The 19,639-nt window shown below is 45.8% G+C and overlaps 4 protein-coding genes across 5 annotated transcripts; 1 reads left to right on the top strand and 3 right to left on the bottom strand.

Moving 5' to 3' along the window:
* Positions 1–767: 767 nt before the first annotated feature.
* calr3b (calreticulin 3b) lies at positions 768–3,526 on the bottom strand. The gene is made up of 9 exons (XM_053882997.1): positions 3,368–3,526; positions 2,909–3,010; positions 2,272–2,475; positions 2,112–2,206; positions 1,827–2,036; positions 1,635–1,748; positions 1,414–1,557; positions 1,251–1,343; positions 768–1,131 (listed from the first exon to the last, which is right to left on the bottom strand). Exons 1-9 carry the CDS (start codon positions 3,453–3,455, stop codon positions 925–927), a joined length of 1,257 nt encoding a protein of 418 aa, XP_053738972.1. The 5' UTR covers positions 3,456–3,526; the 3' UTR covers positions 768–924.
* A 619-nt stretch (positions 3,527–4,145) lies between these two features.
* Positions 4,146–6,171, bottom strand: tmem82 (transmembrane protein 82). 2 transcript variants are annotated; one of them, XM_053883660.1, is made up of 6 exons: positions 5,898–6,171; positions 5,560–5,632; positions 5,020–5,203; positions 4,540–4,954; positions 4,286–4,476; positions 4,146–4,227 (listed from the first exon to the last, which is right to left on the bottom strand). In XM_053883660.1, the coding sequence occupies exons 1-6, from the start codon at positions 5,989–5,991 to the stop codon at positions 4,153–4,155; spliced, it is 1,032 nt and encodes a 343-aa protein (XP_053739635.1). In that variant the 5' UTR covers positions 5,992–6,171; the 3' UTR covers positions 4,146–4,152. The 2 variants fall into 2 exon arrangements, with proteins under 2 accessions (XP_053739635.1, XP_053739636.1); XM_053883661.1 differs by having other exon boundaries at positions 4,286–4,473.
* smim1 (small integral membrane protein 1) lies at positions 5,856–7,902 on the top strand. The gene is made up of 3 exons (XM_053883662.1): positions 5,856–5,974; positions 6,795–6,908; positions 7,652–7,902. Exons 2-3 carry the CDS (start codon positions 6,814–6,816, stop codon positions 7,773–7,775), a joined length of 219 nt encoding a protein of 72 aa, XP_053739637.1. The 5' UTR covers positions 5,856–5,974; positions 6,795–6,813; the 3' UTR covers positions 7,776–7,902.
* A 2,982-nt stretch (positions 7,903–10,884) lies between these two features.
* Positions 10,885–14,940, bottom strand: LOC128770117 (retinal homeobox protein Rx2-like). Its single transcript, XM_053884391.1, has 4 exons — positions 14,749–14,940; positions 14,187–14,595; positions 12,762–13,015; positions 10,885–12,276 (listed from the first exon to the last, which is right to left on the bottom strand). The coding sequence occupies exons 2-4, from the start codon at positions 14,467–14,469 to the stop codon at positions 11,845–11,847; spliced, it is 969 nt and encodes a 322-aa protein (XP_053740366.1). The 5' UTR covers positions 14,470–14,595; positions 14,749–14,940; the 3' UTR covers positions 10,885–11,844.
* Between the last annotated feature and the right edge of the window lie 4,699 nt (positions 14,941–19,639).

Here is a 19,639-nt window from a genome sequence, read left to right as displayed (position 1 = left end):
CAGATTCGATGAATGATTTGGATGAAGAAATCTCACATTACCTCTTGATGTTATTGATGATTAATACTTTTGCGGGGTGATCAGTTCGCTTAATTCATATTGTATCCAATACTGTAACTACAATTGAGATCTTTTTTCGAAAGTAGTTTAAAATGTTTAAGTTAAATTAAGCGTTGATTAAAACTAAATGACAATGCGCGTGCTCGTGTATTACGGATCTTTTCTAACACAAAATTATTTTCTTTCCGTTTATTAACGTTTTCCAAAGTAATGCGATTCAAGTGTTGGCAAGAACTATATTTTTGCAGTGACACGACACAGCCGCATGATGGCAGCAGTGAGCGATGCATTCACTTGAATGGTGATGTTTGTAATAGACATGAAGGCTTCCACGAAATCCTTATTTTCCCCAGCACAAAAAAAACATCACAGCAAAGCAGTGTTGTGTTTTTATCTTTAATAAAAAGTTATCAATAACATTCTGTCCAATAAAATCCAAGGTGGGCGTTTCCCACACAACAGATGCAGCTCAGCTCAGAATTGTTTGATGTGAAAGTCGAGAAACTTTCTGGATTAACGTGCAACACAATTCAGTTTTTTCCTCAACACACAGAAGAAACAGCACAATCATCGTCAGTGCACTCTAGACTTGAAAGGTTTTACATCCGTGAACCCAATCATTTTTAATCGGCTTCCACTTTCTTGTTTTTTATTTCCTGAACGAGCGGTGATGACGCACATGAAAGATCACAGCGGAGTCCTGGAGATTTGTTTTTACAAAACCTGATGAGGAATAAGCGACTCTGTTGGGAGGCAACAGAAACTCTTCACTGCATTTGCTCCCACGTCGGGAAGTGTGTCCGAGCTTTCAGGGAAAGGATGCACAGCAGCCACAATGTCCCTGGAACAAACTGGACAAAGTTCTTAGAGCTCGTCTTTGTGCTTCGACTCCTCCTCGTCTGTTTCTGAGAGAGTCTCCTCGTCCACGTCCTCCTCCCCATCCTCCTCTTCGTCATCATCATCATCCTGCTCTTCATCATCATCGCCTTCCGGGGCTTCCTCTTTATGTTTCTCCTCTTCCTCTTTGCGTTTTTGCTCATCCTGCACCCGCTTCATTTCCTTCTCAGGTTCCTGTGAGTTAAGTTCATAAACGTACCATTGAAAAAACCTTTTCAATACCAACTGAACATTTAGGAATTTACTTTAATTCATACTGTGTAACTCCAAGATCAAGGTGGATCTGACCGTACCTTTGTCGCGCCCCATGTCTCATTGGCGATATCCTCAGCCTCCTTCACGTTGTCAGTGATCAGGAAGTTGTCGAATATGGTGCCGGATTTCACCTGCAATGGTTGGAAGACGGCGTTAGCTTTGGCATGAGCTCAGCCACAAACAGGTTTGTCCTTTCCTCACCTGCCACAGATCGAGGCCGAGGACGCCGATGTTGTCGAACTTGTAGATGCTGGCGTCGGGGCTGTACTCGGGATTGTCGATCTCCGGGTGAACCCAGGCTCCTTTGTAGTTGGGATTGTCGATCTGTTTGGGTTTCCACTCTCCCTGCGTCAGCGATGAGGTCACACATTAACACTCAAGTTCACCTCATCTTCTGGAGGAATGAAGAGAACAAAGTGTACCTTGTATTCTGGGTTGACGATCATCGGGGGCTCCCACTCTCCATCCATGTCTTCGTCCCAATCGTCTGGCATTTTAGCGTCGGGGTCCGGGATGTTTTCGGGCTTGTCCCAGTCCTGATCAAAAGGAAACCGTTAAAACCATGGAGGAGAAGCCAGGGACAAGCGCTGCTCTCCGGCGTGGCAGCCAGTCACCTCTGGCTTGGTGTCGTCAGCATCATCAATCTGGGCCCGGTCGTCCCAGTCCTCCGGCTTCTTGGCTTCAGGATCCTTAATCTTCTTCGGGGGCAGGAAGTCCCAGTCCTCCTCCATGGTGCCGGACTCGACTTTTTCATTGTCAATCTTGACCTCGTAGGTCTGGTCGGGGTTTAGGATGAGGGTGTACATGTGGGTCAGCTCGTCGTCCTGAAGGGAAACATCAACGGTTTCACTTTCAGAATCAACAAGCCGGAAGCAAACAGGCCACAGAACATGACTTACTTTGCATTTGATTTCCTTCTTGATGAGGTGGTTCTTGCCCTTGTAGTTGAAGATGACGTGAACCTTCTTGGTACTGTAGCCACAAATATCAGGGCCTGAGGGACCGAAGCAAACCAGTGAGTTAGCACCGCCATGACACATGACTCATCTACAAACTCACCGAACATGATGTAGTAGGAGGAATCGCCGTGCATGGCGGTTTGATCCAGGTCAGCGGGGAAGACTTTCACGTAGCCACCGCCGCAGTCGATCTTCTGCTCGTGCTTGACTGAGAACTGGATGACCAGAGACTTGCCCTCGTTGCTGAAGGGCTCAAAACGGGCGGAGGTGGCGTAGAAGCGAGCATCCTGACTTGTCTGCAGACCTTAAAAACAGCAAATATGAATGCAGGAAAATATTAAAATAAAAGGTGTGTTTAACGTTTTACTTCACAGCACCGTTCGCGGACTAAATTTATAAGCCAACTTGTGGAGAAAGGTGCCAAGAGACAAGCCTCATTTACAAGTCAACCAGTTCTCATGTTCTTTGTTATGGATCTTTCCAGAATTTCCAGTTTTCATGACAGATGCTTCCAAACAGCTCAAACAACATCTTTTATCTTCCAGTCTTCCCACTGGCCGTGTCAACAACAGTCCTGCAGAGAGCTTCCACCCTGTCTGCACTCTCTTCATAATCTCAGCCCAGAATGAGATGGACATTCATTGGCTCATGGCAGGTCTTATGTTCTGTTTACTATGCCTTTTATCAGTGCAAAACAAAGGACGGCATGACTGGCATCAACATGTGAGTGTAGATACCTTTGTTTTTCTCCACGTCTCCATAGAATGCTCCAGAAGACAGTTCCCACTTTCCATAATCTGACTTGTGTTTGGACTCCACCCATCGACTTTTCCATTCATCTGCAATTGATAAAGAGACGATGTTCAAACACTGATAACAACATCATTTCATGAGTAATATTGATGAGGTAGATGAACGTTAAGAAGGCAAGTAAAACAGAATATTCAATCGACATGGAAACATAACTTCGATAACAACATCGTGAGCAGATCGTGTCTGTTCTGGTTGAGTTCCTGGTTTGAGCAGACGCCAGTTCACTTGGCACTGAGGTCTTTTAGCAATGCGTACTCATTTACAGGTTCAGCATTGTAAACAAGAGTTTCAGAAACGACTCGTTCGGGACGTCAGTAACCAGAGCAGCGAGCCGGTTAGCCGGCGACGCACAGTTGAATTCACGAGTTCAGCAGTGAACTCACCTCCGTCCGAAAATTCCTCCCGAAAGTAAATGTTGGCATTGACGCTAAGCGCCGCCAGAGCCAGCGAAATGAAGCAGAAAAGTTTCATCTTGCGCCGCAGACGGAAGACTCGCAGGCTGCGTGGAAACCTTGTGCTGACGGAAGAGGCTGTGGCACTTTTTAGAGTCGCCCCAGTGAACAGATGGCGGCACGCCATTGGCCAGCGTGCTTGTACGTGTGGTCCAATCAGAGACGACCACGAAACATTGCTCCGGAATGAAAGCTGACCCTGGATCAGAAAATGCTCTGCTTCGAGTGCACTTCACACAGCCGTCCAGTAGAGGCCGCCCAAGTCAAAAAGCACAAAGCGCAATATAAATTGTCAATAAAGAGGCACTCCGGTTTCCTCCCTCCAAACACACCCAGGCGTTTATCGTTCATAGAAACAATACTCTTCTAATTCAGCGCTTCATCTAAGTTCATAAAGACTTTAATAATCTCTGCATTGTCACTCTCCTTCCGCCTCAATGTTTCTGTTCAGCGTTGAGTGGAAACATCCTCGGAATGTAGGTGACACTCAGGTGACCAGCCATAAAAGCAGCGTTGGTGAATCGGGAGTGGCGGTGCTTTTGGAAGGCACGCACAAGCGAATGCAATGAGGAAGCAACCGCTCTGGTTGTGACAGATAAAGTGTTTAACAATCCTGAGGCAACAACAGGTCCCAATACTTCCTCCAGATTCCAGTTGATCATTGAAGATGAGACTCAGAACCAAGTTTCAAGTGTTTAATGGAACCCACGTTGGGATCAGGACTGATGCTCTCGCTCTGTTCGTCTTCTCTGACGTTGGACTTTTAAACGTTCTTCATAGTCGTCCTCCTCCTGAAACAGGACAGCAAGTCAGAAGAGGAGAACTTGTAGATCAGGAAATCCAACTGACCCGGCAGGCCGCCGCATCCAGCAGGTCCAGAGTTGGAATCAGGCAGCTGGCTTCGCCCAGGAAGCAGATGACGATGTGGATCACGTCCGCCCAGCGTCCCACTGTCAGCATGAGGACCAGCAAACCGCCAAGACGCACGACCACCGCGTTCAGCGCCGCCTGGCTGGCCGGCAGGCGGTGCTCCTCCTCTGCTTAGCAGTGTCAGACAGAAACATCAGAGTGAAAACATCAGATCCAAAGGGATGAGCACCTACCCTGCATGTACACCACCAGCAGCGTGTAGCAAATGGTCAGTGGAGTCCAGAACCTGAGGGCCTCTGTAGCGGACAGGAAGTGCCGGTTGATGATGGACACAGACGCGAGCACTGCCACGGAGAAGGTGATAACCATCGCTCTGCAGAGAGCAGGAAGCACCAAGCGTCCTGACGTGAGCAGAGCGATGCAGATCCCGCAGTAGCGCTGGGAGCTGTGAAGTCTGTACAAAGCAAAGACGTGACGGAGCAAACTGGAGGCCTGTCGGGCCAAGAACCAGCCGAGCGCTGCCGCCAGAGCCAGGCACAGCCAGCGCTGCGAGGCGCCGTCGTGGAGGAAGTGAAGGCTGCAGCTGAGCGCGCATCCCAGAGAGAACTGGCTCTGAATGAGCAGCTTTTGGAGGAAAGGGAGGGACTCCTGCGGAGCAGAAGGAAGGGGAAACATCTGAATCTGAAAAACTGAATTGGTTTCTCACCACTTACCGGGCCACTTGAAATCCACCCGGAGACTCCCCGAAGACAGAACTCTAACACCACCAGAGAGGCCACGCGGGAACCCACGACAGCCAGGATCCCAGTCACGAGAGCGAAGTGGAGAGTCCCGGTCAGGCCCCTCGCCATCCTCCGCTGAAGACCAGGTGACTTCGGACTCGATTCATCTTTGTCACTGCAGGCGTCAGGCACGAGATGAGCCAAGTTACCCTTCATTATGACTGAATGATTCTTCCTGAAGTGGTGACTGTGATAAATGAGTCAAAAGTAAGCAAAGTGTTCTTCAAAAAACTTGGACAGAGATGAAGGAAGGCGAAGAAGAGAGTGCAGGTGGGGTGGGGCCCACCAGAGAACCAGCAAGAATCAACAGAACCAGGGGGAAAGTAAGCGTCACCAGTTTAGTCATCACTGTGTCATTTGTTCGCTCGACATCGAGAGGTCACTCTGGAAATTTAACCCAACGTCGATATTTTCTACTGAATGAAGTCAATATTCTGCCACGATGTCGAGGATCCATCGTCAAATCCAAACCTTTCTTTCTGGAGGAACAAATGGACTCTCATCAGAGAGCAGAGCACAGAGATCCCGCACGCTCCCACCAGACCTGTGGGTCAGAACAGAGCCATCAAAACAGACTGAAACAGGAAGTAGACTGCAGTTAAATAAAACTGTGTACAGGAGAAACATGCGTCCATATTTCAACACGACTCAATGCCTGAGATACAATTGTTCATGACCTTTGACCTCTCAAACATGAGGGACCCGGGTGACTGCTGAAATGTGGTACAGCACTCCGTTTCGCTGAGCAAATAAAAGCAGATTCACGGGTGGATTCTATTTTGAGGTCGCGTAACATGAGAGGTTCTCACCTTGAAGAAAACTATTGAGCGGATTTGTGTCCAGGATGAACCATCCGGGCAGGAAGGAGAACGACGGCAGCCACGAGGTGAGAAAAGAAAACATGACCAAACCCAGCTCAATATCAGTCAACAGGAATCAAATTTCAGTTTAAATCATGATGAGTCGTTGGGCGTTTTAACAAGCTTTCTGCTTCGCCTGCGCCCCGCTCGGATACAAAGGTCATCGTCTCTGCCAAGCTCAGACTCGGGAGATAACCGACGCACCATTACTCTTCTGAGCTCCGGATTATAGTCACGTTCAAACAGCAGAGCAGCTGCACAGCTTGTCAACAGGGTTGGAACTTTGAACTTCCTGTTGTCTCACACAACACACACACGTAAACAGTAAACAATTACCACAGTCAATATTGACTTGGAGCTTTTGGGAGGCGTTGATTGGTCCCATACTTGTTCCCAGCTATACTCTTTTCTGAGCAGCTACAGAGATCAGTGGATATTAAAGAGGTTTATATGAGAGTAAACATGTCTGCTGCCAAACCCCCGACCCTTGTGACCCCTCATGTGGTAGGCCTGACTGAGGACAGAAGCCCCTCCCCTTGACCCCGGGTCGTAGCCTGCCACATTACTCATGACTGTTTATCAACATTAACCCAGTTTAATCTCAACTCATCTGTTCTCGATTAGCACTAAACAGAGGCGTGATCTGAAGACGTCGTATCACGCAGGTAGACGGGAGAATCATTTATGAGCCTGTGACCCTGGAGGGAAACTATGACTGAACTATGACCAGAGGCGCTCAGATTAGCTCTGGACCCTTTCTAAACGTGTCACTCGGATCCAGGTGAGGTGAGCATGAAGAGCTATCCGCATGTTGACTCTGACTCCTTTGCTGGCGCGTGTGTCTAGGCTGAGCGCGACGGTCTAAATGGAGCCGCACCGACCCAACAGCGTGCACTACGATCGCTGGAATGATGACAACGTCAAAATAGAAGTGGAGCCTTCAGAGTCCACGATGCAGAGGTGAGACCAGCTCGTGAAGTGGCTACTAAATAAGCAACATATATATCGGCAAAATGATGCTGACATTCTTGTTTTGTGCGTTCAACTATTTTCAGGAAATGTATAGTAATGTTGAGTCGACAATAACAATGATGATTTTTAGACAAATATGAATCAACACTAAGTGAATACTTTTCAGTAAATACACTACCAGAGTATATACTCTTCATTAAATTCAGAAAGAAATTCAATTCAATTGCATGAAGAAATTTGATACACAACAGTTACACGATGACTCACAGAAAATTGCTTTAATATAAGAGTGCTGAATAATAAGTAGTGTAAATGTGTGGTCATGTATATGATGGGATATGATAAGTAGGGGACATGTTTTGTATTTACATAAAATGAATAGCAACTTGAAAATGTTTTTAAGGCAATAATAAAAAAAAACAACGAACTAATGAATGTTATAAAACCTGAAAAAATGTACAGTGTTAATGGCTTTAAAACTAATGTACCCATATAGCCTTATATTTTCACTTGTAATTTTGATTTTTTTTTAATGTAGGCCAATGGGATTTGCCAGTTTTGCCCACAGGGGTGCGCTAGCAGACAAGAAGTGTCTTTCTGACCGTCAAAACTGAGGCCCGTGGGTTGTGAGAGCAGCTTCAACATATGCTCCACATATTGTTTCATTGGTCAAAACATCACGGTTCTTCCTCACACCACTGATGCGATGTCACGCTTCGTCTGACCTCCAGGATCCACCGCCGAGTGTGCGTCGGCAGCACCGGCATTTTTGTGAAGACCGCAGGATGTTTGGCAGCTCTGGTCTCCATCTACATCATCGGATACGTGACTGGATACTACGTCCACAAGTGTTGACCGTTTGGAGGGATTTTCTGCATCATGCCTGTTTTGTGCTGCAGAAAGATTTGCCATCTTTAAGACACGTTTTACCAACAGATGACCCTATAAATCAGGAAGTATGGCAAACACAACTCGAGCAAATATTTGAACAAAATTTTTCTCAACTATGAAATGTATCATTACAATTTGTATAAACTGCTTAAATGTTATATTGTGAATCTAATGTTACACATATTGCGTTGACAAAATAATTAAACTGTACTTCTTTGAGCGTTTTTTGCATTTTATTTCACATTATTTTAAGTACTAATAATGTATTGAAGATTGTGGTGTTTAATGCGTTTGTCCGCTACTCAGGTGAAACAATCTAATTTTAATTCATATAATTTCTTTTTTAAAGTGAGCACCACGCCCCCCCTCCACCCCCAGAGTGGTCCCCAATTATGTCAAGAGGGGCCAAAATGGTGTCTCTTTGAAAAGTGTTCTTAATCAAACTCAATTAATTCCGCTTCCTTCCCTTATTATTTCCACCGTGGACCACGTCTCCCTGGTCAGCCTGTTAACTAGAGCCCGGGCCCCAGCGAGGGTCACGCTTGGCCAAGCAAATAACATCATTACGTGAGTAATTCATTTCTAGTTCTCTCTGCATCCTAACGTTGGCTGAGTGTTTCCGCGGTAAGCCTTTGTGACAAAGGTGCGCCGGGACTAAACTTAGCCCTCCCACTTGTTCGGGCCAAGATCTGTGTTCCGTAACGTTTGGCGTTTAGTTGTGCGTCATTAAAACTGAAACACAACTCCAGGTCCCACTGACCTTCAGAGGTCGTGTCATCCTCGGGAGACTCAGTGAAGTTGGTCTGCTTTCTGTCATGATGGCTCAGGGGACCAGACCCAAGTGCGTTTAATAACCATTTAATAAACAAACAAAACTCGAAAACGCAAAAAAAATGGAAGAAAACAAGGACGCTGTCGTTAAAACCCGGAGCGTGTAGAGAAACACGCAGGAACAGGGGGAGCAACCTGAAAACAGGCGTTTCAAAGTCAAGCCTGAAAACAGGTAGAACAAAAACGCACTCAGTAAAACACACGAGGCCCAAAGAACAGAAAAGGCTTCGACGGACGGACGCGCACGCACGAGGAAGAAAAACCATAGAAAGCAAAATGTGAGTACACAAACACTCACCCGGGAATCACAGCAAAAGAACAAACTAAGAAAGTGGCAGAAAACCTAGCCGCACGCACAATCCAATAATACCAACAAACATGAGAATACTACACAGGAGGGAGAACTTTACCAGGAGACGCGAAGCAACCATCTGGCACAACACAACACGGACATGACACTTTCCTTTGGAAGATCGTCCTCCTGGGAGGAGAACATGGGGCAGACCCAGCGGGACAGAACACCACTCTGCTCTTTGAAGGCCAAGGAAGGGAAGACACAAAAAAGAAGCTGATTGGGTAGTTTATGGTTCCATCTTGATTAAAAAAAAAAAAAATTATTACCAATAATATCAGTGCAAATAATGCTGACTAATGACATATCAACTTTCTTTCCCAGGGAGCAGTGCACCACATGATACGGTGTGATGTCATCACAAAACAATTGGAGGCTTATGTCTACAGAATTTCATAATTCATTATTAATAATGATAAACATCTTTAATTCAGTTATTTTTTTCATGACAGAATTTATTTTCTCTCCTTAACCACTTGTAATGTGGCTTCATTTTATAACACAGCTGAACTGAAAATATTTGAAATGACATATTCTTATTGATTTAATGGGGGCCGCTTTAACTTGGAAAAAAACTGGTCACATGGACCAACACAAATATCAAAACTGGTCCGTGGTGACGCGAAAAGATGGACTTTGTTGGAGGCAGAACTGGTCAGTCAGTGGGTTTTAAATGATCAATACATGTCGATTGGGATCAGCAGAGTCTGCTCAAACCCTGCGACAGCAGCTAAACAACACAAGGGCAATTAGAGGCGCAGCCCTCATGGCCCCCGTCAGCCAACAGGCGGGGCCTCCCCACACCCCTGCTTGGGCCTGATGGAGTGGACTCTCATCTGCCTAACAGCCTGGCAAATATCCACAGGCATGGCCGAACACAACAGGCCTCCATCAGGGCCGGCTGCTTCTGTCACAGCTTACGTGGCCTATTGTACGCGGCCGCTCATTAACAGCACTAAGTCAAGTTGTGCCGCATGTGTGAGAAGAAAAACAAGGTCCAGGACTTGTGTGACCGGAACATCTCCGACATGCGAGCTGGAAACCTTGGCACTCGCATATAACAAAGGACAACCTCCGTTTTTTCTCCCTATGATCTATGTAATTACTCACATTCGGCTTTAAAAGCTCCTGCTTCTCTTCGTGAGAAAGGAGAACACGCCAAATAAGAAGAAGCACCCAGCAGCTGGTGGGGAAAGACAGATTTGCGTGGTTAAAAATGGTCCCTGATTATTCACCACGGAGGTTTTCTGGCCACGACCAGTTACTGTTTCGGTCCTGCAGACAGACACCTTCTTACATCCAACCAACGCTCCTCTTCACCAGGTCTCCACTTCACTGACACATTTTTGAAGAGCAGTCAGAGATCAAGGAGGACGCCCGACCTGTTTCTGGGTTTAGAGTTTAGAAGCCCTGTTTAAGTGTCACCGATGACGCCTGTCTTTTCAATTAGAGCCGGAGGGAGATCATACGTGAGACCATCCTTCTTGTCACGTACCTCCAGACAAGATGATGCTGAGCCAAGCAGAGCTGCTCCACAAACCATAGATGCAGTCAAAACACTTTCACCTGAAACATCAACGTCAGACCAACAACTTCAGTTGAAACCCTCGTCTATAATTCGTTGTACATTCATAAAGCATCATAATGCATTTATAGGGCTTCATAGAACATGTTTTGAATGTTCGCAATAATCGATGGTAACTTGTGCTTATAAAGCATTACACGCTTTTAGTACTCTTTTAATACTTTGAAGAAGTTGTCATACGTGACTATGGACATTCATAAGGTCCTCCATTGGACCTTAGAAATAATGTAATAATGTAATAATAACACGTCATAGATGAGACCTCGTAACCCAATAGTGTCATCACAACAATCACGATGGACGCATTAGTAGTTTCCTGTTTTATTTCGGCAGATCCAGGCAAACACATGGATCAAATAGAAATAAGCCACCACCACAAAACATTCACAAGCAGATCCAGTGTCATCAGACCACAGTGTTGCGTTCAAAGATACCTCATGATATATATATGTATATATATATATATATATATATATATATATATATATAATCCTTCACACAGTTATGGACATCTGAAAAAGGATGAGCATTGATGAACTGTTCAGACAATGGCCGAGACATACAAAAGGAAAAGGCCAAGTGAAGCCCCATTTTTCCGCACAAAATAAATAGAAAAGCTCCGCTATCGCTCCAACCGTGTGGTGAAATCACTTATATTCAGCTAAAAATAAACCGTGCAGTCGATACACAAATACATGTCGCCTAAGTTGAGGACCTGGACCAGATTAGAAGGATGAATAAATCATGAAGTAAGGCTTCACTAATTCACCAAACAAAAAGACGTTTTACAGGGGGTGAGAGCTCCAAGAACAGTGACCACAGCCTCAGTCGTTCGGAGAAGCGATCTTCCCTCCAGTGTCCTCTCAGGCACACACACTCTCCTGCTGGAAACGAAAACCTTTCTGCCTCAGATTCGGTCCGTCTCAGGCGGGTGGTGCGGTTCTAACCGAAACTAACCAGGACGTACAATAACAGACTTGGATCACAGACAGCTTTGATCACTGATATTCAACAGACTATTTCAAAAGTGCCAGGGAAACCGAAGGATTTAGGATCGTAAGGTTCGCGGGACACATGTAAAAAAAAGAAACGGGGCTCATTTCCAAAGTTTAAAAAAGTGTCAGAAACACAAATCATCTGGTCCACACAAAGGATTTCTTCAATAACTCCAGTTCCATTTAAACACCACGGTTGGTACTGTCCTATTACATTGCTTTGTGTCATGGATCGCGTAAACATTCAGTCCCCCAGGGAGCCTCCTCTGATCACATGTGCTGCCATGTCTTGTCCATGGACTGAATGTGCTCTTTGGCTTTCATCCTCAGTGCTGCGATGCTGGAGCTCCGGTCGTCCTCCATCGGGTACTTGTCGGTGTAGTTGCACTGGTAAGGAGGCGGGCCCATGGGCTGCATGGCTTGAGTCATGCCCGGCGGCGTGTTGAGGTATCCGTGGCTCGGATATGCCGGCTGAAGCCCCTGTGGCGAGCCCATGAAGCCGGAGATGGAGTGCATGGTGGTGGCACTGGATATTGGGGAGGTGAGCCAGGGATCTAAAGGCATCGGGTTGGCCACCGGCCCCATGTTGGGGGTCAGCGGCGGGCGATTGAAGGAGAGCATTGGAGAGTCATGCATCTTCATGGCACTGTTGTCCATCTTCTCTTGGCGTCTCCATTTGGCCCGTCGGTTTTGGAACCACACCTGGCGGAAGGAAACAGTTGAATGGGATTGGAATAGCAGCACTAGCCAAACACTGAGATGACTGCCGCGAAGCTCATGATCGTTCCTGAACAGAGGAACATGAGTAAACCGTGCCAGTTTCTAGTCAAAGATCAGAACCGTAAGTGAAAGGAGAGAGGAGAAGCCAGAACTATCTTCTGTAAATCAATCAAAAGGTTGAACAGCAGGGATGGGAACGTGTATTGAACGTACATTAGGACCAGTGACTGTGAAAATGATCTTGGTTTAAAGAGGATAAATCGATCAAGGATCAGCACTAGATAACATTGGTGTCATTCAAACATATTCTGATGCTACAACCAAGTGTGTCGTGTTTCAATGGTCCTCTCACTTTTCTATGGCACCACTGAGAGCCACTTTGGAAAAGCTGACTGAAAACCCTCTCACAAACAGCAGGGAGCCAATGTACGAACTGTTTTGCTGAGAGCAGCATCAAGGTGTCCCACCTGAACTCGAACTTCAGGCAGGTTGACCTTCATGGCCAGTTCCTCTCGGCTGTACACGTCTGGATAGTGAGATTTCTCGAAGGCCCTCTCCAACTCATGGAGCTGGAAGGTCGTGAAGGTGGTGCGGTTTCTTCTGTGCTTCTTCTTGGCATGGTCTTCGTCTTTGCCCATGTCCGGCGAGTCCTCGGCGTTCAGCTCCTTCTGCATGTCGCTCATGTCGTCAGTGCATTTGTCGCTGGAGAAAAGGTCGGACCCTGAAAGGGGGAGCGAGTCTGAGTTACAATGTGTACAATGTACACTGTGAAAACATTGCTTGAGGACGTCACGTCATAGCAGAAGATGAAGATGTCCAACTGAAGCTTTAAACCAAAGTTTGAGTTTTGAGTTTGGGCCTGTCCAACTAAAGGCAAACTTTTTCAAGCAAACTTCTTCACCCAATCATATCTATGACAAGGATTGTTTCAACCTGTGACCAAGTCCAAGTCGAAAATAAAATCCAAAAAGTAAGTAAAGTTAAGTTGGTGAAACGAATGTCATTTGACATATTACGCAGTGAAATGTCAACGCAACGGCGCTAACATATTTTACGAGTAAATGACAGGACGTGTTGCGACGTCTGCAACTTACATGCGCCGAGTCCCGTGATGCCGAGTGAAATCTCTTAAATTGAGGCTCACGTCAGCTTAATGACTGACGCCCTGTAAAGAGCTGATGCTTGTGAACGTCAGGGGGTCCATGAGGCAAAATGGCATTAACTCTTTCACTGAATTCTTGCAGTAATCCCCCAGTAACAGATGCTACCAGTTAAACCTGCAAGTCTCCGCCTCCTCTAATCTAACAAGAGACTTAAGTCGTCCTGCAGTCAAGCCAAGTAAACGTTCATTGTCCAGATTATGTGTTCAGAGAGAAGGGCAAACCAGCCATATGTGAGCGGAAAAGCTCATCCGTCCCAGCAGTTTGATTTGACCAGGAGGGATGAGGAATGATGGGGAATATCGGGGCGACTCAGTGGAGGAGTGACACCTGGGATGATGTGAACAAAGCGGCTCAATATGCTCAAAATGAACAGCCCTAGATGAAGGTGTGCGGGCTTCCCACTTCCTCATACTCAAACACACGATGCTCATTTTGCTGTTCTTCAGAAGACCTTGTTGTTGACGCCCAGAGCGTCCTTCGCGTGTGCTTTATATTGACATTGCGTTTAAATGGCCACAGTGAGGCTGAGCAGCTGTGCTCAGCAAAGGCGCTCGCTGGCCGCGGGTCGGATCGGATGTTAAGTGAGTGATCACATGATATGTTCAGCCAACTTCCATGTGTCCTTTTGACAAGGTTGTGTCTGCAATTGCAGTTATTAACTGGACAGTTGAAGAGAATCGCTTCTGTGAGTGGAGCGATGCAAGAAAACCACTCGGATCTACCACCTACCGTGATAGGAGGAGTGCTGGGAGCCATCGGCCAGATCTTGGAGGTGGCCGTACGGATCTGAAGACAAGTTCTTCTTCTCCTGCTGCGGGTCCTCGTGGTTTGGTTTGTCTCGCTGCTCGTCGCCCACCGAATGGAGCAAAGGGTCCTGGTCTTTTGTGAATCCAAGTATGACATCGATGCTGTGGACCCTGCCTCCGTTGCTTGACCCGGCACCTTTGGCAATGTCATAGTTCTCCAGGCAGTTGTCGTCCACTATTCCCAGAGTATCCATTGATAAATGCATCCGAGCCGCGTGGTCGTTTCAGCCTTCCGATATGTCCTAGGCGGAAGAGCAGGTGACACACTGAAGTGTGGATGTTCACCCCAGAGCCGTGAAGAGTTCCTTCAGAGGAGCAGCGAACATGTTTCTCTGCGATTGAAAAACAAAAGTTAGACGACCAACAGCAGAGTGCATGAATGATGGACCATCACAATGGTTGACCATGAGCAGCTATAACATCATGAAGCACTTCTTATCTTCAACAGCTGGTCCGGTTCATATCAAAAATGAGAGTCAAGTTACCGGCAAACAGGTCCCTCACTCCACGGTATCCACCGCTCTCATTGAAAGCCAAGTGAAGGACTGGCACGGAATCCTCAGGAGCCACTTGTTACTCCTCGCTAAGTCTTTAAAATCCCCTGCCCACGAGTGAGCGACCGGTGGAAGCGCTTTCTTCAGGCACAACTCCTCCTTCACCAAACGGGACACCAAAGTTGCAGGCAAACTGCTGGCCAACGCAGAACGCCTGGCGAGGTTTATTAATTGGGATCCTTCCTCTTTAAGAATGACTGACAGTTGTTTTCTGGCCAAGTAATTGCTCCAAATGTGTCCTGCATTCAGACCACAGAGGGAGGTCATTGCTAATGAAGCCTTGACAAAACTTTCTTTCACAAATCTATTGTTTGAAAGATAAAGGCCGGTGCTGAGGGCTTTCCACTAATCCCTTCATTACAGACAATGCAGACCAGAAAAGACACAGAGATGGACTTTTAACTTGAATGGATACACACTCCAACTGTTTTGTGTCTCGCAAAAAAGGGCATTTTTCTTTCAGGAAACCCGTTGGTTTTTAGTATGTTTCATTGCAAATGCACAACTCGACATCTTTAGTTTGACACTGTGTGCCAGAACTGAAATGTCTTTTGAAAATTGTGTTCGACTGAAATGTATATTGGGCTCTTTTCCTTTAAGAAATCAACAAAACATAACCTCATAAAAAATAGGGATGTTATCGGTATCGGCTCCATTCCAGGCCAAAATGACTGAACAAAGCATAACAACCCATGTCAACACTTTGTTTGTCTAATTATTTCAATATTTTTTCCATGTTCCACTCTTATTTATGCAGTTAAAAGTGTTACTTTTTTTACACCTAAGCAGATGTGCACATTTTCAAAGGTGGTGTGGTGTTTTTGAGGTGTCAACATGAAGCAGTCCGTCATCATTATTAATAACTGTTGGGACACCCTGCAGCAAACATGAAGCCTGATGTAGTCGAGGTTGAAATCCGCCCCCTGGTGGAGGAAACCAGAGCTACGTAACAGAGCAGTGAATTTGACTGACTCCGATTCTGGAGAGGAATGTTCATCCACTGATGAAGATGGTCACTCACACAGTAGGACAGAAGGCGACGCAGCTCGAGCAGCAGACGTGGTTCAGAGTGTGGGAGAAAAATCCCTGCAAATGGAGGAGCCTTGCTGTAAATGATGATGCGCTGCCACTGTCACTGTCGCTGTTGCTTCAGAGATGAGGAAGAGTATCTCCAGTGGATCAGATAAACATCTGTTATGTACTTCACAATGGCCACCGCCTGATGACATCACTGCCCATTAGATGAGTGAATGACTCCCACCTGGATTCATCTCTTCTACTCTGAGTGTTTCATCTAACAGTTTTCAAGTTTCAGCCTTTTGAAATACCAAAGTTGAATATTTCATTGGAATAACTCTGGCACCTGAAGGGTTAACAGCCAGCCTTGGCTCAGGCATCCTGCAGGAACTAGCTCCTGCAGGACAAGAGCAGATCAAGGAGTCAGAGTTCCTGTCTGGGGCTTGGAGAGGCTAAGCACCTTTCAGTGAAAATGTGGTCCTTATGGACTCATCCGTGTGTGTGAACTCAACAGCTGAAGTCGACAAAGTGTCTTCCTGACGGATGATCACATCATTTCAGAGAGAAGATTCCATCAAAGGCTCCTCCTCGACAGAACATTCAGGACCAAACCAGCGGAGGAACAGGCCGCGATTAAAGATCCTGAAACGCCATTCTGGGTGGAGGTTCGTGCTCGCTCAGCGACACATGGCACCTGATGACAAGATTAAACAGGCATCAAACCAGGCAGTAAATGGCTGTCAAGCAGATTAGGAGGAGAAAAACAAACACGGCAGGAGCAATACTCCAGTCGTGAACCAATCCGGACCGTAAGACTTTAATGACCCTGCACTTCCAGGTCAAATGGATCCCAGGCAAGGAAGCGCGTTACATCACGCTTATCTCCGGAGAATGATGTCAATCACGGAAGCAAGAGTTTGAAGTCAAACCCTCTGCAGCGGAGGCCAGTTTGTCCGTCGTGTGACATGATCTTCGTCCTCCAACCAAAGCAATCTAGGTCAGTCATTTTCCCTGAAAGCAGAAACCTCACACTTCTCTGCACGAGTGAATCCATTGTAAGCAGATAAGACCTTAAAAGCTAACAAGTTTAAAACCATCTGTCTACACTGGGCTGCATTCCCGCAGCTCTGCATGGACAGAACGGAGGACGGTTAAGTGGCTTTGACTGAACACCTTTTCGTGGTTGTCGAGGATGTTTTCCCAGAAAGGAGCGACAGCAAAGCCCATTAATATTGCCTGTCACCAATTAGCACTGCATCAAGAGTAACAAGATCACGCCCGCCCAGAAGCAAGTTCATGGTAAAAGTAATTTGCCATACTGAGCAAAATAAGTCCGTGGCAAAGGCCGGATTATCCTCCCGTTGACATCTGTCTCTTGATGTTCCCCTGGATTTCATCCATCCTGCTCTTCAGGGTGAGAGTCGTAGTAGAGCTCGTGCTTTCAACAGAGTTGGTTTGTCTGCGCTCAAAAACACTTGAGAAGTTATGGAGGCATTGAAGTGAAATGGGGGAAGGAAAAAAATGATTCAGTTTTGGGAGTGATCCAGATCATTTTTTAGCCGTCAATCCATGGAAGCTTTCCAGACAATCCCACCACTGACTACTTCCCGCCCTCCTCGCGGCATCATACACTCACATTTGCTCACAAATGATTCGGACATGAAGGACTCGGAATCCATTTATAAATGTCCACATTCCCATGATGGAAATGTAGAATAGACGGAAGTAAAAAGCGGAACTAACTGCAGCGTCAGCCGAATACTATACAGGGCGGATGTAAACAAACATGGCCGACCGCCAGATCCATCTCGGAGCCTCTACGTCCAGATCAGCAGCTGCTGTTTGAATGAGTCGCTGAGCAACTCACACACACCTTTACCTCTCAGACTCTGCCCATCCAAAACCTCTGTCAGGCTCCGCCTTTGTGAGGAGCTCCGGAATGAAACAACGCTGTCAGTTCAGAAACTACTCACAGAACATCATCATGAAAAAGATGGACTTATTTTATCATCTTTTTTTAATTTTGCATGTACATTTATTTATTTGGTGGATTGTTCTTTGCAGCCTCAAGCAAAAACAGTAGCTTTTTACAAGCTTATCTGCTTATAAAGGTCCTTATTTGCCGTCATGTTGATCCTGAACCATAATGATCACAACTGTCACAGCAATTTTTCTTAATCTGCCGCAAAGTCTGGCGTTTTTGGTTGCAACAATCAATAAAAAAGTCTGGAGCGACTGAACGTATACTGTACACCCTTTCATGGCCAGTTCAGCGCTGTCCCCACCGTCACTCGTGGGTTCGATTCCCAGTCAGGGAATACAGTTTTAATACTTTGAAGGACTCCATATTGCAGCAGGTTTGTGCTCTCTGAGTGCCTTTCTGGTTTAAAGAAAATGTTCATGAACTCATCATCACTTGCAGCAAACCTCTGTTTCTATACTTCTGTTCCTATAATTCTTAAAATTACAGTCGCACTTGAAACACCCATCTATACATCCATTTATTGGCTCAGAACATTCATATTTAAGAGCTTGAATGAGCATAACTGCGGTGCATGAACCGACCAGGACTGACTGTTAACCACAGATGGTGAAGTCATTCAAATATCTAAAGCAGCTAATGCTGCGCCAGTCATTGGCAAGGGAAAATGATAATCATTTTATCACATTAAAATATATTAAAGCTGTCCCTCTTTGCTTGTTTCTCCATTATCCTAATTGAGTACAAATTGGTTAAGAGGGTGCAGCATAGATATCAAGCTTCTTAGTTTTATCAGATGACAATTTAAGTCCGGCAGATCCTATTAGAAAGAAAGCTGCTAATGTTTAAAGGCGCTGTGTCAGCTTACCGGGGAAAGGGGGATGGGAAGCAGGATAACAGGAAGAGGAGGGAAAGGGAGGGTCAGATGCCTGGTGTGGGCATGTGACCAGCACGTGCAACACACGCCCACACTGTGCTCCTGATCGGGGGTTTCAATTGATCCCAGCGGAACACAAACGTATCAGAGTTTCTTTCAATAAAATGTGATAATATAAATGTGTGAGAAATTGTTTACGCCCCCTTCACTGTGATTGGTTGACGGTGGGGGAAAGAGGAGGCAGCACATCCCTCAGTATTTAGATGTTTTATGACCTCACTGGCTGTAAAGTGGGGCAAAATATGAACCAAAATTGTCCATTAGTCCCAAACAAAACATCATTTTATGAGGGGAAATAGGGCTGCTGGGCAGCAGCTGAAACTACGGAACGGTGGGACTTGCTCAAAGCTCAAACTATTCTGGTGTCGACCAGAGTTTTTCAACCGGTTGGACGATTTGAAGACATTAAATCTGCCAATGTGAGGAGATGACATGGATTCAGTCGCATTATCTCTATATGCTATAGATCTGTGCTGATGCGCTGAGACTCTCCATCAGTCACAGCAGTGCTGCCATGGTGCTCCTCTTCCCACCAGGGTTAGAATAGTGTGGGATCTTTCATTAGGTCTCCTTTTAATATGGTTTATTTATTTTTATGGTCCAAATTCAGTTAGTCTTAAGTCGTTTTTAGAGTGGGTTGGCTCGTTTTTATGAGTTTCAGTTATTGAAAAATGCTTAGTTTCAGTTTAGTTTTTATTAGTTTTTATTATTTTAATGTTAGTTTTAGTTATTTGTTGTTGTTCCTTTAATATGGGGTGATGGAAAAAGGTTGAAGTTTGAAATGAGTCACAAAAACAGTCAGTAATAAAAACTCAACAAAAGATTATGCATGATGGTTTTAAGTGTAATATGGCATCACCCTCACCGCAAGACAGACAGATAGTTGG

This window comes from Synchiropus splendidus, chromosome 13 (assembly GCF_027744825.2).
Source record: "Synchiropus splendidus isolate RoL2022-P1 chromosome 13, RoL_Sspl_1.0, whole genome shotgun sequence".
NCBI classification, from domain to species: domain Eukaryota; kingdom Metazoa; phylum Chordata; class Actinopteri; order Syngnathiformes; family Callionymidae; genus Synchiropus; species Synchiropus splendidus.
The sequence above is the reverse complement of the archived record's forward strand: the minus strand, read 5'-3'. Positions and strand labels throughout refer to the sequence as shown.

Bases quoted from the DNA above. Each gene is read 5' to 3' on its own strand.
- calr3b (XM_053882997.1), bottom strand. From the start codon at position 3,455: ATGAAACTTTTCTGCTTCATTTCGCTGGCTCTGGCGGCGCTTAGCGTC. The intron at 2,476-2,908 runs GTATCTACACTC...GCTGTTTTTAAG, and splicing joins AGACGTGGAGAAAAACAAAG to GTCTGCAGACAAGTCAGGAT. The intron at 2,207-2,271 runs GTGAGTTTGTAG...TCGGTCCCTCAG, and splicing joins CTCCTACTACATCATGTTCG to GCCCTGATATTTGTGGCTAC.
- tmem82 (XM_053883660.1), bottom strand. From the start codon at position 5,991: ATGTTTTCTTTTCTCACCTCGTGGCTGCCGTCGTTCTCCTTCCTGCCC. The intron at 4,955-5,019 runs GTAAGTGGTGAG...TCTGCTCCGCAG, and splicing joins GGTGGATTTCAAGTGGCCCG to GAGTCCCTCCCTTTCCTCCA. The intron at 4,477-4,539 runs GTAGGTGCTCAT...GACACTGCTAAG, and splicing joins GCTGGTGGTGTACATGCAGG to CAGAGGAGGAGCACCGCCTG.
- smim1 (XM_053883662.1), top strand. From the start codon at position 6,814: ATGGAGCCGCACCGACCCAACAGCGTGCACTACGATCGCTGGAATGAT. The intron at 6,909-7,651 runs GTGAGACCAGCT...TCTGACCTCCAG, and splicing joins TCAGAGTCCACGATGCAGAG to GATCCACCGCCGAGTGTGCG.
- LOC128770117 (XM_053884391.1), bottom strand. From the start codon at position 14,469: ATGCATTTATCAATGGATACTCTGGGAATAGTGGACGACAACTGCCTG. The intron at 13,016-14,186 runs GTAGGTGGTAGA...TCCCCCTTTCAG, and splicing joins CCAGCACTCCTCCTATCACG to GGTCCGACCTTTTCTCCAGC. The intron at 12,277-12,761 runs GTGGGACACCTT...TCCTTCCGCCAG, and splicing joins TGCCTGAAGTTCGAGTTCAG to GTGTGGTTCCAAAACCGACG.